The 27,193-nt window shown below is 39.5% G+C and overlaps 1 protein-coding gene across 1 annotated transcript in view; it reads left to right on the forward strand.

The window, feature by feature from the left end:
• Positions 1–24,195, forward strand: part of Tmprss11e (transmembrane serine protease 11E) — a 44,612-nt gene extending 20,417 nt beyond the window's left edge. Inside the window, exons 3-10 of the mRNA NM_001419628.1 lie at positions 2,631–2,752; positions 5,710–5,777; positions 7,228–7,391; positions 9,631–9,669; positions 11,308–11,488; positions 12,387–12,646; positions 16,137–16,279; positions 20,840–24,195. Of these exons, the coding sequence (NP_001406557.1) occupies positions 2,631–2,752; positions 5,710–5,777; positions 7,228–7,391; positions 9,631–9,669; positions 11,308–11,488; positions 12,387–12,646; positions 16,137–16,279; positions 20,840–21,001 (1,139 nt within the window). The 3' untranslated portion in view covers positions 21,002–24,195. The remainder of the gene's footprint in view (positions 1–2,630; positions 2,753–5,709; positions 5,778–7,227; positions 7,392–9,630; positions 9,670–11,307; positions 11,489–12,386; positions 12,647–16,136; positions 16,280–20,839) is intronic.
• The last annotated feature ends 2,998 nt before the right edge of the window (positions 24,196–27,193 follow it).

Consider the following 27,193-nt stretch of genomic DNA (forward strand, 5'->3'; position numbering starts at 1 on the left):
ATCTCATATAAGGCTAGGCTCTGTTCTGTACTAAACTGGAGAGGTGTTCACAATGGCGGATTGCTAAATAAGAGCCTATGTATTTAAAATGTCATCTTGGGATGTTAGTGATGACAGAGGTCAAGGTTTACTGAGGTTCGTTATGAGGAGGCTCCCTCTGTTGTTAGGAGGGTTCTCACTGCCAGATGAACTCCTAGTTGCTATTATTAATCGGGTACCCAGGAGACTGCAGATATAACAACCCTTCTGAAGTTTCCCAAAACTGTTCCTTGGGTTTTAATTAGTTGACTCAACTGCGATCTCTTAGTTTAATATCTCCCTGTGTGAGTAGATTATGTTTTGATATCGAAGGCCCTGAAACCATAGAAGCTAATTACTTGATTCTAATTTAATTGGGAATTTGATGAAGGCGCTCTCCTGTATAGAGGAAGAGTGATCTGTAATCTGTAATATCTTTCTTTGCTATCTACAAAGTACGATTTCAATTTCCCAAACATTCCTTTTGGGTTGTTTAAAGAAAAATAATGCTCAAAACAAATATTTTTGGGATGGTGTTTATACGCATGCTGGTTTTTTAAATTGAGTTATCTTTATTTTGGTAGTAGAAATGTCTCTGAAATACTTTTAATACAAAAGAGTTGCTAAAAAACATTACAGTACAGATATGCTCTGAATATTCTGAGCCTCGTTATGGTGTAAGCATTGCTATTTCTCTATGCTTGTGGAAGGCTATGATTTACTCATTTTTATATTTCCAAAAAATTTGAAGATTCTTGGCATGTACATAGTAATTTTTATTCAATACTAAGTGATAAAAAGAAATGACATCCTTTTAGGACTGTCTGATTTCAGAAGACATCCCTAGGAATGTTAGAGACTGGATTCCTTTTGTGAGAGAAAAACAATGCTTCTTTCTCCATCTCCTTTGTAATTTCTCATAAGCCAGGTTTTGTAAGACGGTGAGTCTCACTCGTATGTGTACACTGAAAACTGGGTCATGCTTCCCAGCATCTGGCTCCAGTGTCACACTGCTTGGGTGATCAGTTCAGAAACTGCAACACACAATTCCCAGTACCCACACAGCACACCTGAGTAAACAAGGATTCTACTATGTTACTCTTTTGTAGGGATGACTTACCACCTGGGCGTGGAAACTAACAACAGATTAGATGAAACAATGAGCACTTAGGAACTCAGGTGCCAAACTCAATAGACACGTTACAGAATAAATAGGAATGTGGCTAGATTTGGAAAAACGTCATTTTGAGGCTCACTTTACAAAGCTCAGGACAGCTTAGAACTGTTTGTATAACTCCTGTCTAGTGCCCTTGGGGCTTTCTTTACACTTCTCTGGGCTGTGAATGTGTTTGTGAACAACACTGTAAGTCGTAGAATTACAAGCCTGTTAGAAAATTATCAACAAACTCACGTTCATCCATATTTTTAACATATTCAATATTCTTTAAATTCAAGAGTTAACCTACAATATCAGAAGCTTTATATTATGAAAACTTTGTGGCCCATTCAAGTCTACAGAGAAAAGCACAATCTTGAGTACATAAATTCTTTCCGTGGTTGATCCACGTGAAGTTCTGATAGCTGACCATGTTTTGCCTCTTCAAAATAATAAATTCAAATGACGAAATCTATAATTTAAAAAAGCTGTGCTTACGTGACTAGAGGGATCTCTTATCCTCCTCTGTATAACATTACTATTTAATATGTGATTAATTATTGACTACATCAACATCAGTTTGGAAGAAGAAGAAAGAGCCTAAGTCTGGGTGAGACTTAGTCCATTTTCTTACAATAACTGTTTTCAATGGTCTTAGGTTATGATTATACTTATAATGCTTGGCACAACATCTATCATGGAAATGTGGTAGGCATTAATACCCACTGACGGTAGGCACAAGTCTCTGACTCTTTCGTATGTAGAAGAGGAAAGCTACACTCCATTAACTCTACTGTAGGCCAACAAAGCAGGTTGTGTGAAGTGGCAGGACACAGTGGATAAGAAGCAGACAAGACATCCCCTAAGCCCAGTGGGAAAACGTAAGTTCTGTGACAATGGAGTTCAGTGAATGTATTGATTGCCTTTGGAAGGCCATTCCAGGTGGCAGTTCTAGCTCTCTAAGTTTCTATTTTCTGAATCCCTTCCCTCATTTCTTTCCATCTCCGGCAAAAATATATTTTCTCGAAGTAGAGTCCAGAATTAATGAATAGTTTATTGAATGGGGGGGTTTTCTATTTCTTTAATATAAAATAATTCATCCCTGGGAAGCTTCCGAATGACACATTCATTCCCATGGCACAACTGGCTATTCTTTGGGCTAGCCAGGGAATAAATAACACATGAGTAACTAGCCTGCAGCTCTCACGAGATATTTGCACAGCACTCCAGAGCACCAGGCATCTTGCAGAGATCTTATGCTCCATAAAATAGTATGATGACGATTTCTCTTTATATGGGGATCGCTCAGGAGCCTGAAGCAGGATGATGGAGCTGATGACCAAGGGTGGGAGCGTTCCTTCTTGTCTTTGTGTTTCTAGTAGTCAACAAACAGGATAATAACGATGCTTTGGGCATCTGATAAAAGTTATGATGGGTTTTGCCTCTTTCCTTGCAGATCACAGGAGAACCTACAATTACTACAGCACGTTGCCATTCACGAGTGACAAGCTGTATTCTGAATTTGGAAAAGAGGCTTCTAAAAACTTCACAGAAATGAGCCAAAGAATTGAAACTATGGTATGTAGCTTTGTTACCATGTTTACAACGCTGGGAGGTCCTAGTTTCTAAAATAGTCAATTGATCCCTGCATGGCTTTGAACACTGACAGAAAGGTCATACAAAAGGGATCCAAAACAAAACTTACAATACCTGACTTAGAATACTATATCCGCAAGGCCAAACCAAGTAACATCTGGGCATTTATAAATGCCACTCACTTTTTTTTAGATTTATTTTATTTATATGAGTACACTGTTGCTGTCTTCAGACACACCAGAAGAGGGTATCGGCTCCCATTACAGATGGTTGTGAGCCACCATGTGGTTGTTAGGAACTGAACTCAGGACCTCTGGAAGAACAGTCAGTTCTCTTAACTGCTGAGCCATCTCTCCAGCCCGCCTCTCACCTTCCCACACTTTTGTATTTATTTGTGATCAACATGGTCCAGGAACTCTGGGCATGTGAGGCTGAAGGGGATGGAGAGTAATAGCCATGGATTTCACATAGACCTTTAACCTATGGAAGAATCTCTGAGCAACAGAATTAGTGATTAAAACCATTCAGACTCATATATAAACACTGCTTACTTGGAGACACATCCACTGCATTAATTTCAGGTATGCAAGGTTGTAGAAAGGCAACAGTCGTTCTCCTGAGGGAGGAATGGAATAATTCAAAATGAGAAAATTAGTACCACAGACCAAAAGAACAAAAGCCTGAGTGATACATTGTCATCACTGTGCTACCTAGACAACAAGTTGGAAGCTTCTTGGCTAGTGAGGTAATTTATGGTATGAAGTGATGGAAAGAGAACTGAAAAGCCAGTTCTACCCACCGGCTGTCAGTCAGTGATATATCAGTGTATGCTAGATCACTTTTTTTCATTCTGGACAAATTTTTTTGTATGTTAATTTAGTCATTAAATTAATATAATTTGCAAAATGTCTTCTAGCTTCAATATTCTGAATAGGGATAGATGGAAATCATTTGTATTGGTCTGCTTTCGGTGCCATAGTGAAACACTCCAATAGTCTGCTTCCTAATGAAAAAGGGTTTATTTTGGTTCATGGGTTGGGAAGTGCTAGGCCAAAGGGTTACATCTGATCGTGGCCCCCCCTTCTTGTTGGCATCAGAAAGAGGCTTACCACATCACCAGAGAGCATTTGTGTAATCCCTTCTGTTCTCTCACTCTTCTTCAGAGCCACCAAGATTCAATTGATCATGGGCTGTGCCCTAGTAACCATATCTAATCCGACTCACCTCCCAAATGCCCCTCCTTTAACGTATGGTTTTTCATTCTCTTGCTATATTACAATGGGATTAAGTTATGATGCATGATGCTCAAACCATGTCTAAACCTTGGACCAATGACACCCTTTCACAGAAACTGTGTAGCTCACTGAGAAGGAAATCAGATCCTGGTTGCATGTGTCCTCCTTGCAAGGAAGCTCTTCCCTAATGTTAATACTCATGCAAAGAGAGCAAAAGGAAACAGAGCTCAGAACGTCAGTATGTCACTATCCTCCCCCCCCCTTCCCAATTTTTTGTGATGTTTTCACAAAATGAGTTTTCTAAGATTCAAATTGATTCAAACCTAAAGGAATAAAGATGATTAGTACCTTCAAAATAAATAGATACTCATTTTGAAATTACTTGTTACAAATAAATCCTTAAGTGAAAACTTCCAAGCGATTTCCCAGTGCTGGGACATATCCACAGTGTTGTCAGTGTGGCACCAGTTCTGGAGGACAGCATGAGGAGCCGAAGAAGCAAACCATGACATGAAAAGGTCACTGTTTCTGCTAATCACCAGCCTGGTCTCATTGCATCTAGAGAATATTCACAGGCTGGGAACAAGAAGGTCCTGAAATCTTTACTTACCCAAGCCCCCATGTTCAAAAGTTTCAATTCATTTGAGTTATTTATAGCAAGAAGTGTCTGCCCCCAAAACACTTCTGTCATCTGACTAGGTAAATTTCATAGCTATAGTTGTTCAGAGCTCCAATTCATGGGACCTTTCTCAGAGCGTTCCCATTTCGGAGCTGGCCACTTAGTATGTGAGCACACTTGGTAACTGTCTCATACGACACCATTACACACTCATTCCTGTGACTGGCTGTCACTTAGAAGAACTACATCATTCTTTCTCCAAAAACACGTGTCGAGAGAATTTTTTTCCTCCTTTAAGCTGTTTTTCTTACACATTTTATCACAGTGATAAAAATCTGAAAAATTAACATTGATGCTCCATTCTCTTCTTTTGCAGTAGAAGCTCTCTTTTTTTTTCTTTAAATTTTATTTATTGTGTATATGTGTACACTGTTACTGTCTTCAAATACAATAGAACAGGACATCAGATCCCATTCCTGATGGCTGTGAGCCACCATGTGGTTGCTGGGAATTGAACTCAGGACCATCTGAAAGAGTAGTCAGTGCTCTTAACCACTGAGCCAACAGTAGAAGTTCTTAACTTGGGGTATAGAAGATGAATTGACTTTTAAGGAAACAGTGTTCAGTTTTTGATACCCTTTGGAACAGAACACGTAGGTCCACGCTGGCCCCAATATGGCTGTCCTTCTGAATAAGGAGTTCAGCTCTCAACACTGGAGAGGATTCCTCAGCTTCAGCACAGAGTGAATGTTGCTCAATATGTTTTGCCTGTTTATTTTTCTTTTTGCTTTTTTTGTATTTTAACTGTCTACAGAGCAGTGGTTCTCAACCTGTCGGTCGTGACCCCTTAGGGTCAGATCATCAGATAACACAGATGTTACATTATGATTCATAATCATAGCAAAATTACAGTTACAAAATAGTAATAAGACTATTTTATGGTTGGGGGGTCACTATGCCATGAGGAACTGTGTTGAAGGGTCATAGTATTAGGAAGATTGAGAACTTCTGCTCTAGAATATTGGATTACTTGGCGAATTTCAGAAAACTGTTCTTGCTGACCTGCTTTGAATATCTTTGTACAGGTAAAAAATGCATTTCATAAATCTCCACTAAGGGGACAACTTTCTAAGGCTCACATTATCAAGTTCAGGTATGTTGAAACTGAAATGTTGATTCTGGGTTTAACTTAATGCTGAAATTCTTAACCCGGTCAGTAATAAACATATTTTAAAACATTAATGATGTGATAGGATTCACCTTTATTCTCCTGCTCTATGAAAGTCATGGGCTCAACGTACTTTATTTAGTCTCCTATTTGAAAATGAAAATTTGCAGGATGCCTGCTGAGAACAGAGAAATAACTGTTGCTGATGCTACAATGTGTGTGTGTGTATGTGTGTGTGTGTGTGTGTTTGTGTTTATGAAAACTAACCATCAAAACTGGGGACTAATTTAATAGTAAGTAGTACCCTGCCCAATGAGATCTTTATGTATTCATGTCTTGTATCACCTGCCCCCTACTCCAGTTAATTTAGCCTATTTTCTTCTATTCTACATTTTTGTGCTTCAAACATTTACCAATGAGGATTTCAGAACCCTTATCAATTATTACTAAATAGGCAAGGCCAGAACACAGTTTTCTACTGTTGTTTTGTGTTGGGGTCAAAGTCTTGTTGCATAATCAGAGGCTTGCCTTGAACTCCCAATCCTTTTTTTTCTTCTGAGAGGTAAGATTACAAGTGTGTAATTATGTGGCAAAATACAACATTTTAAGTAAAATACCACACACAGACCTTAAATAATATATTCTAACACATGTTATTTATATTTTTCAAAAACGATAAGAGCTGTTTATTATACTACTCAAATGACAACACTGAATTTCTTCCCAGGCTGTCACTTAGCTGATAGCTCAGAGGCATTGCTTGGATGGCTTTTTCCATGAAAAATTCTGTACTTGAGATGGCATCCTTTGTTGATCTCTGTCTACTTCATAAATTTCCATTCTCTCAAGGAGTATGTCATCTACCTGGCATCTTATGCTATTGGAATCCAAGTTTTTGCGTCCAGTCTGAATTGTTTTCGCAATTTCTCTATTTGCTTGTTCTTGCACACCTGGCAAAATGTGAATCTCTCAACTCAAGAATCTAATCATCGCACTGAGAAACCTGAAGTTGACAGTCACATCTCTTTCACCCGAGCCCCTCAGGATGTAAAGTGACTAAGCTTTACCAGCTGTGTTTCCCACGTTGCTTCCCAGCTTGTTTACTTCTGTATCTCAGCCACCCTGCCTTTGCTCCTCACCCTTCCTTCCTTTGATGCTGTACCTTGAAGAAGCTCAAGCTTAGGGGAAGCATGAATGGCTAGCAGACCATCGAGCTAAGACACTAGCAGACCATAGAAGCTGAGGCAGTGAGTCTGACTGGATGGAAACACAAGGAGTTGAGCTTGATTGTGTCTGTTAAGTTTGCAACTTAAGAGGAAAGCACGGCATTATACAAAAATGAAAACCAAGAGCCATGCATAATAATTCCACCCAAATTTCCTCCCTTCCTTACTTTTATCCCCTTTCCCCTCCTTCCCTTCCTTCTGGACAATAGTAAAGAAGACGATGGAGTGTTGGCTCATATGCTGCTGATTTTTCGAATTCGCTCTACTGAGGATCCTGAAGTTGTGCATAAAATTATTGAATATGTTCTGCGTGAAAAGCTGAAATATGCGACGGGACCCCCAAAAGTTGATCCTGAATCAGTTGAAATTAAAAGTAGGTTGGGTTGCCTTTCTCATTTCTCTCACCTACAATAATTCTAGAATTGCTTTAGGCATTAAGTAGAAAATTCTCTTGCCCTTTAATTGCTGAGGTCCTGACACCTGTAAGTCATTGCTTTGGAACTAAATTGGTGTTGACAAACTGTTCTTATTCATGAAGGTGTTCTAAGTGTAAGTCTCCCACGCAGGTTTTTATTCTCTCCTGGGACGTGTTTTTATTGGACCTTCTATGTTGGATACAGAATCTAATTGTATATGGAGAACGTAGCTTTGAAGATTCTCCTGTTTGTTACTTCCCACACATGTATGACACAGAAAAGCTTCAACATATGTATTGTCATAGTTGCTTTCTTAGGATAGTTTGCCATCGAACAACTATAATTCACTGTATATTCAGTTTTGTGTGTTTTTACTGCTGTAATTGAACAAGTTGAAGTAAATATTTTTTGTTTATTTTTTCTGAGACCATGAAAAACTATGCAATGTTATTTTATAGTTAATGCAAGTACGATCATCCTCTTGGTCCACGGGTTCTATACCCATGCAGTCAAAGGAGCATAGAAAAAACATTTTTATTGACTACACACATTTTTCTTGTTATTCTTTAAAAATGGGAAACACCTTTGTGCATAGGATTTGTATTGTCAGGTGTTTTAGGTAATCTAAAGAGATTTAAAGCACATAAGAAGATGCATGACTGTTACATGCAGATACTAAACCATTTTAGAGCATCATTGTGTTTGACATCTTTGGTAATGTCTTTACATTAATCCTTTATGTAAGACACATTCTTTCAAAGCTTTGGCATATTAATAAGAAGAAAGGTGGGTAGAGAATGGGCTAAATTTCCCTATCTTTCTTTCAATATTATTTTCAGCTAAAACAATTACCTAATTCATACAAAAATTGAGCAAAAAAAATCTATGGAAGGGTGTCATGTACATGTGTGCTTATTAGAATGCCGGTGCTTTCTTCCTGGGTTCTAGAGATTTGTAGTTCAAACACAGACATGTCCCCCTTTATTGCCAATTCCCCCTCCATTCTTGGTGCTGAGTTTAACACATGTGCCTTGTGCTTGTTCTGAGTCTTCCTATGTCCCTCCCCCATGTCATGTGTTTACCAGGATTCTGACTTCATAGAGAACCATGACTAATACATGAAAGTGGCATGATGAGACATCATAGATACACAAGCTCCATATGCCTCCTCTGTCCATACCGTGTTTGAGTATCACACTGGACTTCACTTTCAAAGCACCAGTTGCAAGATAAAAGTATTAAAAAATTCAGGGTAGTAGCAGAATGGCATAGAAACAAGCACAGAGCTATTCTCAGTGTGGGAACAGGCAAAAACAGAATTTTTAGAAAGAAGTTGAGGTAGAGAATAGATTATTGAAACAGACTGTTGAGTGCATGAACAGTTACTAAGACTCAATAATCAATCCTTCTTATTTCTTCCATTTCCCCACAATGGCTAGATGGAGAAGGTAAAAAAAGAGTATCTGTAAGAGAGCCTCCAGTATATTAAAATTATTAAACATCAGATGTGTTCAAAGAGAATAGTTCTAACCACTGTAAAACCATTAAGTTGGGAAATGTGAATGCTTGGTACATTCCTTACCTCTTACTTGGGCAAATATTTGCACTTGGTTAGGTCCTCAGTGTTGAGGGTCACCAAGATATGGGTCAGCTGAATTGATTCTCCATATGGGCAGTCTATGTATCTAAATCCCTATCAGAAAGAAAAACTAGAGAGGAGTAACATTATTTCTAAATGTGATCACGGAGTTGGGCAGTGTGCTACATGTGTGCAACTATGCTATATTCATAGTGAAATATTCTGAAGTGATGCTTCGTAAAACTACCATTGAGTTTAGGGAATCAATATTACAGTTTAATGAGATATTTATTAAAGAAGGGGTATAGAATTCCAGAGTCCTATTTTCTGGTATAAAACTCATATTCTTAGATTTCAACACAACACTCCTGAGTCAGAATTATCGAGAAATACGACAGTAATTCACATTATAAATAAGTTGCCTAAGTGGTTCTCATCCACAGCAGAGCCCCAGGCTCATCGTTCATGGCTCTTTCCTCTTTGAAATGGTACAAAAATGCATCTCCATGATAACCCAGGGATACTGTCCTAGAATTTTATCGGCTGTCTGGTGTTGAAAAGCTCAGTGAAATTCTGTTATGCTCACCCTGTCTTTTCATAATTTGTGTTTATTTCAGAAATCAACAAGACAGAATCAGACAACTATCTCAACCATTGTAAGTTGAATGTATTCATTAAGATTGTGTTACCTGATTGCAGAAAGGCAACACTCTAGAAATTTACATGTGCCTTGTGTTGATTTTCCAGAGATAGAATAGTTTGGATGATTTGTATGTAGATCATGGCCTTATGTTTTGTCTTTGAGATCCATTAAGGAATAGCAAGACTGGGAGAATTTCAGTGCCTGTGACCATGGGAACGGAGGGGAGTGAGTTAGACAACTGTTGAAGAAGAAGCAAAACCACTCTATGCATGTGTTTTTTTGTTTGTCTGTTTGTTTGTTTTTAGCTAGAGACATAAAATAAATGTCAATCTACTCTACACAAAAGTATTTTGATATTGCTTGTTTACAATAGAAATTATAGGTAATTGTGGACTGTGGTATATTTAATGAAATTAAATACGAAATTTTAAGGATCTAGAAATTTCTAGACCTAGTTCACTCTCTCATAGCAGAGCAATCATATATATTCAAAGAACACATTTAACAGTTACAAAACTGGTAACAGGATATTCATTTTTTAAATGAAAGGAGGGGTAGTGAGATGGTTTAGCAGGGAAAGGCACCTGTTGCTAAGTCGAACAACCTGAAGTCAATCCCTGGGACCCACAAGGAGGAAGTAGAGAACCAACTACTGCATGCTGTCCTCTAGCCTTCTCTCTCTCTCTCTCTCTCTCTCTCTCTCTCTCTCTCTCTCTCTGTCTCTCTCTCTTTCTGTCTCTGTCTCTCTCTCTCACATACACACACACTCTCTCTCTCACACACTCTCTTTCTTTCTCTCTCTTATACACACACTTACATACATAGACACACATACAGACACACACACAGTATGTAGATACAAACATAGACACATGAAATACATAGATGTAATTAACTAAGATAGAAGCTGAAAATGTTGATTAATTCATAAATGTCACTAAACCTAGAACCAAATATAGAATCCCATTATTTTAATGGCACAGTTTCTGTATCAATAATGATTATAAACATAGGGTGTGCTGGTCCTGTGTTTGCCAAAAGGGATTCACAGGCCTGCCCAAAGCAGCTTACACTCTGATATAACTAGATGCTTGAGACAAACTCATGACCACGTACTTTTAAAACAGCAGCCTTCATCCCAGGGCCTTGCTATTGCAGAAGGTATCATGCACCAATGTAGCCCTTTCATCATGATTGTATGAGGAAATGTCCCTGAGGTCTAGTTTGTCTGGATTAGGAGGAGCTCCACTAAGGTTGCACAGGATAGTCGCTCATAACTGAAAGTCTTATGATGCTAAGTAGCAGTGGTACCCAGGCTGAGGAGAAACTCAACTGTAAGTGAAGCTCAGGGAGAATAACGACAAAACAACCGTCAACCACAGGTGGAATGCCACTGTTTGCGTTGTCATCAAGGAAGCATGAAAGAAGTCATCATTAATTTAATTTGGAAGCAGAGAAATTGATAGAGAGGTCTAAGGCGAATACATTTTTCTGAAGAGAATTTCACAACATGCACAGGAGTCGACTAAATAAAACGCTATTGTTCACAGAATGATAAAACCATGAGAAAATGTTTGATCTATTAATCACAAGATAAAAGAAAACCGGGATGCTTGAACGACTGCTGATTTGTCTCCTGTCTTCTTGGCAGGTTGTGGGACACGGCGGAACAAATCTACAGCACAGACAAGTGTGAGGATTGTCGGCGGGACATCAGCCGAAGAGGGAGAATGGCCTTGGCAAAGCAGCCTGCAGTGGGATGGGTCTCATCGCTGTGGAGCAACTTTGATCAGCAACACGTGGCTTGTGAGTGCCGCTCACTGCTTTCGAACGTAAGTCGGGACCTTTGAGGAGGGGGCCAAAGAAAAGTGAATGTGATTTTACATTTTATGTTCATAAAACAGTTGATGAATTTTTGAGAAAGTTTGGCACAAACGGAAGATAACATGCTTATCACAAAACAATGGGGATCTCCAAAGAGGTTCTTCGGTCTCTGGAAATGAAAGTGTTTCCAAAGTACACTGGGGGGTAGTTACTCATTGATCAGTTGATGATACTTTGCTAAAGAATAAGGAACTTTAGGTCCTGTTTGAATTTTGAGCTTGTTTTCACAGAGAGCAACTGATAGTCACTGAGTATCCTTCTCAGAACCGAAGGTTGCACAGATGGTAGGTTTGATCACCAGAAGGATAGTACGAGAAAAAAGATAAGGAAGTATGAAACAAGTTCAAAGTAACAAACTTTATAACTGAACAGGTGATTTATTTTAGAAGGAGTGTTGAATTTTTAACCTGGCACCAAAATATTTACAATATACACCATAGTAGATCATTTTAAAGTTATCTTTGACCACTATGGACTTCAGAAAAATATATATCCTTGTAGGGAGAGGATGTGGGCATGTAGAATGTATTTACTGTCATTCAATGCAAGATTTTCTTTGTATGTGTTGCTTGTAGCCACTGATGGCAAAGACCTCTGGATGTGTGTGGACATCATGGTGCATGGGGTTCCATTTGACCTAGGAAAAACACTGTGGTTTTTCTGCCTGGCCTGAACACAGAGCTCAGCTCTCAGACTAGAAAGAGTTTATTTCTGTTGATATGAACTATGACAAAAATTATCTGATACTTTCAGATAAAACCATTCCTTATAAATTATTGCATTGATATCAAGGTAAGCTATAATCTATTATTACTGTTATTTTATTTATTTATTTATTTTTGGTAGGCACAAGGACCCATCCAGATGGACTGCTAGCTTTGGGGCCACATTACAACCTCCAAAATTGACAACAGGCATCCGGAGGATAATTGTTCATGAAAAATACAATTACCCATCACATGACTATGACATTGCACTTGTAGAGCTGTCTAGGCCGGTTCCCTGCACAAATGCAGTGCATAAGGTTTGTCTCCCTGATGCAAACCATGAATTTCAGCCGGGGCAGAGGATGTTTGTGACAGGATTTGGAGCATTGAGAAATGATGGTGAGCATCAGAAGAGAAGAATCACGTCTTGTTGACCTAATTTGGAGTTCCAAGGCATTTAAAGAACTGAGAGCTAAAACAAAATGCTGGTTGTTCATGCGGACTCGGGCTAAGGCAGGCTTTATGTCACTTAGAAGATGTATGCATTCTTTCTTGCCATGGCCTCTAGTTATTGATTGCTACTGTTACCTTAATAGTATTGTAAGGCATGCAAAGGAGCAGATATGCCTGTTAGCCCCTGAATTTCTATTTTTTTTAAATGAGTGTGTGCCCCTGAATGGCGTGGGCACATGTGCATGCATACTTTTATATGCTTGGTGTGTTGTATGTGTATAGGCCTCTATCTATCTATCTATCTATCTATCTATCTATCTATCTATCTATCCATCCATCCATCCATCCATCCATCTATCTATCCATCCATCTATCTATCTGGTGTATTGTATATGTTTAGGTCTTATCTATCTCTCTATCGTCTATCTATCTATCTATCTATCTATCTATCTATCTATCTATCTATCTACCTATCTGGTGTGTTATATGTTTAGGTCTTATCTATCTATCTATCTATCTATCTATCTATCTATCTATCTATCTACCTATCTGGTGTGTTATATGTTTAGGTCTTATCTATCTATCTATCTATCTATCTATCTATCTATCTATCTATCCATCCATCCATCTAGAAACAAGATGTCTTTTATTTCTTTTATTCTTCTCTCATACATTACCTCCAAACCACAGTTTTCCCTCCCTCCACTCCTTCCAGTCCCCTCTTCCCCATCTCTCATCTCCCCCAGATCCACTCCTTCTCTCTTTCTCTTCAGGGATATCAACTAAACATGGCATAGCAAGTTATAATAAACCTAGGCATAAACTATCATATCAAGGCTGGATAAGGCAACCCACAGGAGAAGAAGGGTTCCAAGAGCAAGCAAAAGAGTCAGGGGCTCCCACAAACGGTAATAGTGACACAGAACTTGTAGGAGTGGCCAGTCAATGACTCGTCCAAGTTGAGGCCCACGCCATGAAAGGGAGTCCATGCCTGACACTACCTGGATGGCAAGAAACCTGAGTCTAGACAGCAAGAAACCCAGGATAGAAACAAACACAATTGGGAAAAAGGAGTTAGAATTTTAGGAATCCCGTAAGAATACCAAATTATACAACCACAACTTATATGCAGAGGGCCTAGAAGTTCAGACCCTTAGAAGGTCCATGATTATTGCTTCCGTCTCTGTGAGATCCTATGAGTCCTAATTAGTTGCTTCTGTGGGCCACGTTCTATAGTATCTTTGATCCCTTTTACCCCTATAATCCTCCCTCCACCTCTTCCTCAGGGTTCTCCTGTCTCTGTGGGTCTCTGCATTTGCTCTCATCAGCTGTTGGATGATGCCCCTCTGATGACAGCTGGGCTAGTCACTGATCTATGAGTATAGCAGAATATCCATTAGGAATCATTTCACTGACCCTTTTCCCCCAGTTGAGTTTGTTTCTATCCCGGGTCTCTGGCTGTCTTGCTTCTGGTTCGTGCAGTGTCTGGCATGAGTTCCATTTCATGGCATGGGCCTCAACTCAAGTTGGACTAGTCATTGGTTGGCCAGTCCCACAAGTTCTGTGCATATCTTGCAGGCAGGACAGACTATTGGATGGAAGTTTTATGGCTGGGTTGATATCCCAGTCCCACTGCTGGAAGCCTTGCCTGGTTAGAGAAGATGGCCAGTTCAAGATCCATGTCCCCCACTGCTAGGAGTATTCACTAGGGTCACTCTCATAGACTCCAGGGAGTTTTCACTGCACTTGGTTTCGATATCACCACCACCACCACCACAATGCCTCCCAATTCCAGAACTATCCCTCAGTATTTCTCCTCCATACCTGATCCCTCCTGTTCCCATCCCCATCTGCCCCAGTTCACCCTTCCCAGGGAAGTCTATGCTTCCCCCTTGAGTTCTCCTTGTTACCTAGCCTCTCTGGATCTATGGATTATATAATGACTGTTCTTTATTGAAGAGTTAACACCTACTTATATGTGAGTGCATACCATGTTTGTCTTTTGGGGTCAGGGTACCTTACTCAGGATGAAAAAAATTTTTTATAGTTCCATCCATTTTCTTGCAAATTTCATGATGTCATTGTTTTTAACAGCTGAACAATAGTAATACTTTGGTGAAATGTACCATGTTTTCCTTTTTCCTCTTTTCTTTATTCTTTCTTTCTTCTCTTTCTTCTTTTTCTCTTCTTTCTTTCTTTCTTTCTTTCTTTATTTATTTCTTTCTTCCCTTCTTTTGTTCTTCCTTCCTCCCTCCCGTCCATCTGTCCATCTGTCCATTTGTCTGTCTGTCTTTCTTTCTTTCTTTCTTTCTTTATTTCTTTCTTCCTTCCTTCCTTCCTTCCTTCCTTTCTTCCTTCCTTCCTTTCTTTTTTTCTTCTTGAGACAGAGTTTCTCTGTCTAACCGTGACTGTCCTGGAACTCACTCTGTATGTGACCTCTATGAGTGTGACCTCAAACTCATAGAGATCCATCTGCCTCTGCCTCCCAGATAAAGATTTTCTTCATCTAGTTTTTTGGTTAAGGGACATCTAGGTTGTTTTGAGTTTCTGGGTATTGTAACTAAAGCTGCTATGAACGCAGTTGAACAAGTGTCTTTGTTATAGAATGGAGATCCTTTAAGTATATACCCAAGAGTGATATAGCTGGGTCTTGAGATATATTGATTATCAATTTTCTGAGAAACTGCCATATTGATTTCCAAAGTTTCTGTAAAAGTTTACACTCCCACCATCAATGGAGGATGGTGCTTCTTGCTCCACATCCAGCATGAGTTGTCACTTGTTTTTGATAGGATGTCAGAAACCTAGAGCTAGCTACTTAATTAGACTGGTGGTCAACAATCCTCCATAATCCACCTGTCTCTGCCTTCCAAGAACTGAAGTTTCAGGCATGTGCTGACACACTAGGCTTTTATTACTGAATTTCTTACTAGACAATTATCCAGGTGAGAAATTAGGGTTTGATAATATACCCAATTTGAAGATTGAATAACCAAACAGCTCTTCTCCCAAACACAATCTTGTGGAGCTTAAACAATTTAAGGTTTTTTTTTAATTAGGCACTCAAATGTTTATTTAAACTAGTTAGAAAGTATTCCTTCAAATAGTACTCTTCTTTGGACAGTGGTGGCTTATACCTTTAATCTCAGCATTTAGGAGTCAGAGGCAAGCAAATCTCTGTGGGTTCAAGGTCAGCCTGGTCTACAGAATGAGAACCAGGACAGCCAGAGCTCCACACAGAAAAGCACTGTCTTAAAAAACAAACAAACAAACACCCTTAACTTTTCTTAAAACATGCATACACACACACACACACACACACACACACACACGCGCGCACACACACACATACAACACACACACGCTACCATCTTATCTTTTTTTTTTTTGAGGTTTATAAAACACACGTATCTACAAACATGACTGTTTTTTTCAGGTTTCGCCCAGAATTACCTTCGGCAAGTACAAGTGGACTACATAGACACCCAAACCTGCAATCGGCCTCAATCTTACAACGGTGCCATCACCCCTAGGATGTTGTGTGCTGGCTTTTTGAAAGGAGAAAAAGATGCATGCCAGGTAGGATTTGCTTATTAGTATACTGTACAGTGACACGCTCACCTTTCACTTCAAAATAATTATGGATTCACAGGAAGCTGCATACATTTCACAGAAGAGTCACATGTCTTCTTCTATTTTTATTTTTTCCTGTAATTTATGTTTTTTTTTATTCACTTTACATCCTGGTTTCTGCCTCTCCCTCCTCTCCTCCAGTCCCACTCTCACAAATCCCTCCCCTCGTTACCCTCTCCCCTCCTTCTCAGAGAAGGAGAAGCTCCCCTAGGGTACCCTCCTGCTCCAGGGCATCAAGCCTCAGCAGGACTAAACACATCCTCTCCCACTGAGGCCTGACCAGTCAGTGCAGCTAGGGGAAAGGGATCCAATGGCAGACAGCAGAGTCAGAGGCAGCCTCTGCTTCAATTCTTTAAAGAACGTGTACTACATGCTCTTTTATTTTATATGTATGTGGCCATGTGTGTAGCGTGACATGCATGTGGGAGCCAGAGGACAACTTTCTGGAGCGGGTTCTCTTCTTCTGTAGGCCTGGTCCAGGGATTCAGTGCAGGGAGCCAGGCTTGGGGGCAAATGATTTTGACAAACTGAACCTTTTTGCCAACCCTCAAGTGTACTCGTTACCCAGTTTTCTTCCATGGTTACACTCACATAGCTATGATAAAACTATAGGGAAATGTAATTATGTATGTAGAATCCAGGGAGTTGACAGTGGCCCAAAAATATGCATCTAGGTCTATGATATTTTGCCATACGCAGATAGATTTATAGACCTGCCATTGTAATTAATACGGAGATTCCATCTCTGTAATCCTGTGATTTTCAGAATGTTACGTAAAGTCACACAATGACTTGTTTTGGAATTCCGCCTGATTTGTCTACTACTACTCTTGATACTTCTTTGTAGAAAAAAATTAGCAGCTCCTCTAACTGGTTTATGTAAATACATGTATTCGATATATACCTTATCACAGTCCGCTGGTATTAACTTTTTGCAGTGGAGTGTAGAATAGGGAAAAAACCTTCCTTTAAATCTCATTATGATCCTTTTTTATTAAATATCAGTTAAATACAAATATTTACATTTCTTCTATGTGGAGAGCTACATTAGGAAATGTCTTCCTTCATTGCTAAGCATAACATCAGCTCTCAAGTGGAGGAGAAAGCAATCTGTTTACTTGAAGATTTTCAGGCCTCTTTCCTTTCAAGACTCCTTTTCTGTTTCAGGATTTCCTGTACGACTCCTTGAAACGTGACAAGGTTGCTTTGTTTTGTTTTGTTTTGCTTTTTGTCTGACAGAACCATTGCTTCCTCATCTTTTCTGAAATACAATTTTTCCAGATGTGTGCCTCTAGAGTTGGACCCTTTTCTTTGGGCCTTTACGTTATGAGCAGAATCTACAGCCACCCGTCTTGCCTGTATGTGACTCTCTCTGTGACTTCGCTCTTGTCTGCAAGAAGATTCTGTTTGATATTCTCTTAGCATGCTTTTCCTCGGCTTTATTCAGCTCGGGGTTTGCTCAGTTCTTTTGAATCTTTATGTCCTCTGCTCACCCAAGGGTATTTTCAGCCATGTTTTCTTTGAATTCTTTTTTTTTTTTTTTTTTTTGAGTTCCAACTTTGTCTTCCACTTCTGGGATTTGGAAGACAAACATGCTCTGTTTCTGGCGATAGTCCCAGAGGTTCATGAGGTGTCTATTATAGTCTCCACTTTATTTTTCTCTATTATTTGCTTGGGTGAGTTCTTAGATTCTAATTCAAGTCACCGTCCTTTTACCTCGCTTCTTCTATTAAGTTCATCTAATGAACCATGTTTTAAAGTTTGGCTATTGGATTATTACGTTCTAGAGTTTCTATTTTGTTCTCTCTTTGTGCCTAGGGATTCTTTGCTGAGATTTCCTTCCTTATTTCTCTAGTGTTCATCTGTCTCTCACATTGAGATACTGTGACTTTTAAAAGGGTGACTTTAAGATCTTTGTACGTGATACCACAGAGTTGGTGTCTGTATATTGCCTTTTATTGCTCAAGGGGGGAATTTCCTGGTTCTTCACAGAACGAGTAACGTCCACATGCATTCTGATATCTAACTACATAAGACTGCTGTTAAATTTTCTGTCTTAGGAGCCTCTGCGACTGCCACACTGACAGGATAGTATAAAGTTTTACCTCACTGCTAACCTAAGGACAGTGCCTCACTGTGTCTGCTCTTAGCTGGAGTTTCAGTGTCGCCGTGAAACCTTTGCTTTTATCACTTTGGCTGGACCACCTTGTCACCGGGTTCTTATAGATTGCTGACACCTCAGCGGAGTGGTTTCAATCCTACTTGGCAATTTCCAAAGTAATGACTCTCTAGTCATGTGTTCTCTGACCTCACTGTAATGAAAAGGGGCTTCTGACACATTACCTCATGGTTGTAGCCCATACTCCCCTGCGATGATTACAGAGGTGGGAGCAGAGGTCTTTGCTGTCCCCTAATAGGGAAGGTTGTCTGGGTGTCACATAGCCTGCTTGAACTCCAGTTTAGAGAGAAATGGGTCTGTTCATACAAATTTAAACTTAGGATTTTAAATTTCATCATAGTTCAAAACACAGACATCTCTTGAAACCCAGTTTGTCTCCTGGTATAAACTGTCTATGGTTGTCAATTCTGTGTCTTGGTCGGTATAAAAATGCATCTTTTTATAAGGTATATAAATGCTTTCTTCAAAAACACCACTGATAAAATATTGTAGAGGAAAACAATAATAATAACACCCCTCCCCCCCCAAAAAAACCCCAAAATAATTGTAGGTGGCTGAGTGATTCATTGTGTATGTCCTTCCTACAACTTTTACTTTGTAATTTAAAAGGACTAAGTTTAGCACGTTTTCTAAATCCCGCTTCTTTGAAATTTCATCTCATTTTCTGTGTTTCAATCTAGAGCACATGTATTACTGTCAAGATCTTGTTTTCACAGATTTTCATATTTTCTCTCGTGATTTCATGAGAACACTGCCTGTTTCCCCCTTCCTCCCATAGCCCCTTCAGACCACTAATGGTACCATACATATCTTTCCTGCTTTTCTCCCTGGATCAGTCATTTTAGCCGTGTTCAATTTGCTGCGTTGAGCTCTCAACCACTGCCAACCTTTCTGCGTGTCCATGGCCAGAGCTCAGGATTAGACTCACCGTGTTTATTTTTTCCCTCTCCTACCTTCATTGCTCCAGGGGTAACACGTGAAACAAACAAGGGTTATTCTGCAATCAACCTCCTCAGGCTGAAATCAAATAATGGAGGAGTTATTTGAAAGTACACTTGCCAATCTCATATTTGCAAATGTTTCCATTCACTACAGTATTTTATCCTGAATTCAATACTCAGGGCACTTTAATGATCCTCCCGAAACATGAGGGAGTAGGAGGGCACCTGAGTGTCAATTGTGCACACCTCAATTGAGGTAGAATTGTCTCTCAGTTTTCTACCCTTGTTGGGTTCTGTACAGCTTTAACATCACAAAAAGGCTAGTAACCAATAACGATACTGTTACGCTGTTAACTGTGTCTGGTCTTTTTTTTTAAAAAAAATCTCAGTGTTTGGCAGATTTCTCTTTTCTGTAACATGATCTGTCTTTGGATTTCATGACTCCTTTGGTTTGCCCTCTGTATTCTTTATATCTGGGAATTTAAAATTCAGATATCATATGAATTTTTCTGTATTGTTTATATTCCCGTTCAAATACACCATCTTAAAAAAATTAACCGAAATTGCTTTAATGACTTCCCCCCAAGATCCACATCTGCCAAATTAAACTCCTGTCCAAATTTAATCTCAAATTTCTACTCCAGAACCATTTCCATTCACATTTTATGTTATTAGTATGAGATGAAAAAAAATTTTTTTTTTGGTTCTTTTTTTCGGAGCTGGGGATCGAACCCAGGGCCTTGCGCTTCCTAGGCAAGCGCTCTACCACTGAGCTAAATCCCCAACCCCATGAGATGAAAATTTAATTGCCATCTCAAACTCTGTAGGATCGTAAAAATGCTGTTTTTACATATTTATTTTTTTATTACTTTTACTATGTGCACATGTGTGTCTGTGTGTGGATGTGAGTGCAGATGCCTGTGGAAGCCCAGAGTGTTGGATCTCCCTGGAGCTGCAGCTATAGGCATTCGTGAACAGGCTGTCCTGAGTACAAGGAACCAAACTCCGGCCCTCTGAAAAGTACTACATACTCCTAGTCGTCGAATAATTTCTCCAGCCTCAAATGTTAATGTGTTTCTCCTCAGTAACAGATTATTCACCACTCTCTGGTGGGTTGAATAATATTAATGAGGTAATGTATCAGCTAAGTCCACAGTACTGTTGTTCACTCTTCAGCTAAATGGAGACTTCCGGCTGTGTACCGGAATCTGAGGCCCAAACTGCTCTCCCAGCAGCAGAACGCCTTTTTTGTAGGTAGCTGAACACGCCTTCCCCCCTCACCATACTTGAAAATCGCTGCGTTCATTATAGTTTATCTTGGCTAAATAACACATTCTTCCTTGGTGAGCTGAGATATAAATGAACAATCTCTCTGTTTTTCCTTAGGGTGACTCCGGAGGCCCACTCGTTACTCCGGATGTTAGAGATGTCTGGTACCTTGCTGGAGTCGTGAGCTGGGGGGATGAATGTGGCCAACCCAATAAGCCTGGTGTTTATACGAGAGTGACGGCCTTCCGAGACTGGATTACTTCCAACACTGGTATCTGAACCGTAAAGACCCAGAGGGATGAAATGGATGTTTTCATCCACAGACTGTTCCTGGAGACATACAAATGTAGAAGAAGCCTTGCAAATCAGGAGGGCCTGAAACGCCACACTGAACAATCTGAAATGTATATTTCCTTCCCAGCTTTGCTCTTCACATGAGCATCTCGCTGCTGCCAGAAGAACTCTGCCAACCCACACTCATTTATTTCCTACAAGTTTTCTGTCGCCCAAGTTTTGACTCGACCATCCAGTATGTACGCAGGCATACATACGAGGTGAAGCGACCCTTTCCTTCATCCGTCAGCTTCTCTCACATTAGTAAATGTCTACTTTTCAGGTGTAAGACAAGGAATGAAGTAAAATATAAAAAGAAAAAAAAACCCTTACATTAGCGATATTTTAAAATAGAACACGGGGAATGATCATATTCATTATAAAAGACCAGCAAGCAGGTGTAGCCACAGACTGCTCAAAATTCTACGTTGGAGAAGAAGTTGGGGAAACAGAGAATCTAACATATAGCTTAATTTTCTTCCTAAATCACGAACAAGAACAACACAAGAGCTATTGTTTCCTGTGGCTACAATAATCATATGAACTCCTTGTCATTACAAAGATGTACTTGTTATGAACCGATCAAAGCAAAGATTGTTTATTTGCAGTTGACTTGCAGAGGATGTCAATATACAGCCAATGGTGAATTACACCAAAGACCTACTTGCTGCTTGACATTATGACATGAAAATTTAATGAAGGAATGGAGGGTGTGGAGTGCAGTACTGATCAATCTACTGAGAAGTTTCTCCAAGTTTGAGGGTAAACTAAAGGTTTATTTCAAAATAATCAGCTTCCCCTGTGTGACAAAATAATTGTATAGTTGAATGGAATTTAAAGAGACTCAGTCTAAACTGATGACTGTGGTGGGATTATCCTTAACCTTTTCCAGACTGCAGATCTTGACTGGAATAAGGTCCAGCTATGGGCGTGTAGCAGTAGTCATGTGATTGTAGTTGGGACCTGGTCTTTTCCTCTGAAGTCATAGCAGATATGCTTCCTCTGCTGTGATGTTCGGCCTGTGCATGAAAAATGGGCATGTTACATTCATCTGTGCTGAGATGCTACTCGCTGGGACAGCAACATAGGGAAGGCATTCTGGAGGCTACATCGACGCCATGCTTAATCGGTACCCACTTCAACAAAACGCTGAAGAGAAACAGTGTGACACTGGCCTCCTTTGTGATTTGAGTTTGACAGATTATTGCTGAGTCATTAGATATCCTACATCCAAATGATCCGGAAAGTAATGAACTAGGACTGATGTTGTGCTCTATGACGTGTTAACGGGAAGTTTTCCCACCAAGGCATTCAGCAACCATCTCATCATTATATACAGACTCCAAGAGAAGACATAATTCAGCACGTTGTACCGTAGGATAGTCATATTGCAAACTAATGTCATGAAAAATGTTAACTTCTAGTAACTTAAATCCTATTCACGTTTCCACTGATAATTGGGCACTTGTCTAAAATATGAAAACTGACATGGGTTGTCAGTGTTCAATATTCTGAATGACTGTTTTATTTATTAAACTTTTGGGGGAAATTGAGAAATGATAAACTTTAAAGGTATATAAGACTATTAAAGTTAGATTGCTTTCAGAAACCTGCTAGAATGTGATTCAAGTGGCTGGAGAGATGCTCTGAGGCTAGAGATTCACACAGTTCTTCCAGAGGACAGACGTCTGGTTCCCAGCACTCACACTGGACAGCACATTGGACTTCAGCTCCTAGGACATTCAACACCTTTGGCCTCTATGGGCATCTTCTTCTATGACCACACACAGACTACACACCTACAGAGAGTAGGAGAGATAGAACTCCTTAAAGAAGATTATACCACGTGGTGTCCAGCTGTAACCTTTGGTATCAAATACCAGCTGATCAGTCCTTAAAATATACTTGTAAGTGGTATACAGGCTGAGCAGACTGTGTGAGTGTGCATGCGTGTGTGTGTGTGTGTGTGTGTGTGTGTGTTACATTATACATAATGTAACAACAAATAATGAAAAAGAGAGCATGAATTTGAAGAAAGAGCAAGAAGAGACAAATGGGAGGGCTAGGAGGAAGGAAAGAAAAGAAATAATTAAAGAATAAATTACAACAGTATACTACTCACATAAGCCTCTAGGTGGCATTCTACAGCTGTGGGAAGTTACTAACTTCTATTCTAAAGCAATAAGAATTTAAGGACATTTGTGTTTACAAAATACAGCGAAAACAGAAGTCAAATTTCTGTTTCTTGGTCTCAAAAACCACAAAATAAATTTTATGTTTGAAAACAGATTTATGGGTGAATTCATGTTAATTTGGGTCATTTATCAGTATCTTTCAGATTTCTGATAAACTAAGGTTGGATGATTTGAGGAGTTAAATTGAACATACATTTTAAAGGTTTAAATTTAAAGATAGTGCTATGTTCCTTAGATAAACATATGTAGTGTTTCCTTATATAAAATATGTAAAGAATAGTAGTTTGTGTCACGACGAACTTTTTTTTGCTGCTCAAGACAACAAAACAAAAAGAGAAAGCACAAACACTTCTTTAAATGTTATATGAAGTAGTCATCACAATGCCATATCATTAAAATAGCACGTTGCTTGGAGAAATAATATAGAGTGAGTTTTAGTGTTCTTCAGGATTTCAGTGTGAACCATACTGCCTAGCTGGAGGAGGTTAAGAAGTAGTGATTGCAATGTGCCTTAATTATACAGAACAGGCATTTCTCTTCCCTATCTTTTATCCCATACCACCAATAGACTTTCCTCCACATAATACTCTTTCAAAACACGCTATTCAATGGCTCTTTTATTTATTTCATTATGCAGAAAGCATAACTTTATTATGCAGTCCTGTGTCAATTAACGATATTTTCATCAATGACATTCCATGTGTAGGATGGTGCTCCCATAAGAGCATTCTAAAATGGTGCTAAGAAGCTTCTCTAACCTTCTGCCGTTGTAGCCATCATGATGTGCAGGATACTGCATTATAAATGTATTTGTAGTTATACTGGTGTGACCAGACCCACTGCACTGTCATTCTCATGACAGTTTAAGAAGCTTTTACTTAATAATGATAGTAAGTGACCATAACAGTCGTTCATGTGTCTACTATTCTGTAATTTTTATTGTTAACTGAGGATGTACGCCTTCTACATTAAAAACGTTTACTGTAAAACATTGCGTCCTGTTATGCCATCATCATCATCGTCACACATGTTGGGTTGAGCAACTGAGCTCTCGTCTAGTTTTGCGCACACGATAAGATGCTCATTTATGCCAATGAAACATCCGGTGCTCCTTCTCTCAGAATGCGTCCCATCAGAAAACAATGCTTGGCTGTATTTACATACTTGTTTTAAAGCTAATCACAGAGCTTACACTAACTGTACAGCGGAAGCCAGTTATTTAAATAACTTAAGTCCAAATCACTCATCTGTAAGGAAAAGTATTTATTCACAGTTCTTTATAGTAGTAAAAAGAATTAATGTTTGAGGATTGTTAACACTTTCTTAGACTACCATGGGTATTCTACAGATGATAGTATAACGGTTGCTATAATTAAATTGTAGTCTAATTTTAAACAATACAATATACTATAATAGTTTTAATGTATTTATCATAAAATGAAATGGTTAGACCAACACAATGATTTATTGTTTATGTTCCTTTAACAAAATATTTATTTGAGATTATTTCAAAACACAATTGTCAAGGTGGACTCTCATTGTGAAGGTTGACTGTAGTTTTCATGTCGGATTTTTAAAGTGATAAGCTTTATGGATCATAGTGGCTGGGTTATCAAGAGACCTAGAGTCTATTTTAAATCTGGCTTCCTCTATAAATGTCTCTGGGACCCCCTGAGTAGGTAGGTAATCTCTTCTGAGATGCTTTATTACTGTAAAACACTTTCTCTTTTTTTTTTTTCCGGAGCTGGGGACCGAACCCAGGGCCTTGCGCTTGCTAGGCAAGCACTCTACCGCTGAGCTAAGTCCCCAACCCCTGTAAAACACTTTCTTTTTTTTTTTTCATATTTTTTTTTATTAACTTGAATATTTCTTATATACATTTCGAGTGTTATTCCCTTTCCCGGTTTCCGGGCAAACATCCCCCTCCCCCCTCCCCTTCCTTATGGGTGTTCCCCTCCCAACCCTCCCCCCATTGCCGCCCTCCCCCCATAGACTAGTTCACTGGGGGTTCAGTCTTAGCAGGACCCAGGGCTTCCCCTTCCACTGGTGCTCTTACTAGGATATTCATTGCTACCTATGAGGTCAGAGTCCAGGGTCAGTCCATGTATAGTCTTTAGGTAGTGGCTTAGTCCCTGGAAGCTCTGGTTGCTTGGCATTGTTGTATTTTTGGGGTCTCGAGCCCCTTCAAGCTCTTCCAGTTCTTTCTCTGATTCCTTCAATCGGGGACCTATTCTCAGTTCAGTGGTTTGCTGCTGGCATTCGCCTCTGTATTTGCTGTATTCTGGCTGTGTCTCTCAGGAGCGATCTACATCCGGCTCCTGTCGGTCTGCACTTCTTTGCTTCCTCCATCTTGTCTAATTGGGTGGCTGTATGTGTATGGGCCACATGTGGGGCAGGCTCTGAATGGGTTATCCTTCAGTCTCTGTTTTAATCTTTGCCTCTCCCTTCCCTGCCAAGGGTATTCTTTTTCCTCATTTAAAGAAGGAGTGAAGCATTCACATTTTGATCATCCGTCTTGAGTTTCGTTTGTTCTAGGGATCTAGGGTAATTCAAGCATTTGGGCTAATAGCCACTTATCAATGAGTGCATACCATGTATGTCTTTCTGTGATTGGGTTAGCTCACTCAGGATGATATTTTCCAGTTCCAACCATTTGCCTACGAATTTCATAAACTCGTTGTTTTTGATAGCTGAGTAATATTCCATTGTGTAGATGTACCACATTTTCTGTATCCATTCCTCTGTTGAAGGGCATCTGGGTTCTTTCCATTTTCTGGCTATTATAAATAAGGCTGCGATGAACATAGTGGAGCACGTGTCTCTTTTATATGTTGAGGCATCTTTTGGGTATATGCCCAACAGAGGTATAGCTGGATCCTCAGGCAGTTCAATGTCCAATTTTCTGAGGAACCTCCAGACTGATTTCCAGAATGGTTTTACCAGTCTGCAATCCCACCAACAATGGAGGAGTGTTCCTCTTTCTCCACATCCTCGCCAGCATCTGCTGTCACCTGAGTTTTTGATCTTAGCCAATCGCACTGGTGTGAGGTGAAATCTCAGGGTTGTTTTGATTTGCATTTCCCTTATGACTAAAGATGTTGAACATTTCTTTAGGTGTTTCTCCACCATTCGGCATTCCTCAGCTGTGAATTCTTTGTTTAGCTCTGAACCCCATTTTTTAATAGGGTTATTTGTTTCCCTGCGGTCTAACTTCTTGAGTTCTTTGTATATTTTGGATATAAGGCCTCTATCTGTTGTAGGATTGGTAAAGATCTTTTCCCAATCTGTTGGTTGCCGTTTTGTCCTAACCACAGTGTCCTTTGCCTTACAGAAGCTTTGCAGTTTTATGAGATCCCATTTGTCGATTCTTGATCTTAGAGCATAAGCCATTGGTGTTTTGTTCAGGAAATTTTTTCCAGTGCCCATGTGTTCCAGATGCTTCCCTAGTTTTTCTTCTATTAGTTTGAGTGTGTCTGGTTTGATGTGGAGGTCCTTGATCCACTTGGACTTAAGCTTTGTACAGGGTGATAAGCATGGATCGATCTGCATTCTTCTACATGTTGCCCTCCAGTTGAACCAGCACCATTTGCTGAAAATGCTATCTTTTTTCCATTGGATGGTTTTGGCTCCTTTGTCAAAAATCAAGTGACCATAGGTGTGTGGGTTCATTTCTGGGTCTTCAATTCTATTCCATTGGTCTATCTGTCTGTCTCTGTACCAATACCATGCAGTTTTTATCACTATTGCTCTGTAATACTGCTTGAGTTCAGGGATAGTGATTCCCCCTGAAGTCCTTTTATTGTTGAGGATAGCTTTAGCTATCCTGGGTTTTTTGTTATTCCAGATGAATTTGCAAATTGTTCTGTCTAACTCTTTGAAGAATTGGATTGGTATTTTGATGGGGATTGCATTGAATCTGTAGATTGCTTTAGGTAAAATGGCC

This window comes from Rattus norvegicus, chromosome 14 (genome assembly GCF_036323735.1).
Source record: "Rattus norvegicus strain BN/NHsdMcwi chromosome 14, GRCr8, whole genome shotgun sequence".
In the NCBI taxonomy this organism is placed as follows: Eukaryota; Metazoa; Chordata; class Mammalia; order Rodentia; family Muridae; genus Rattus; species Rattus norvegicus.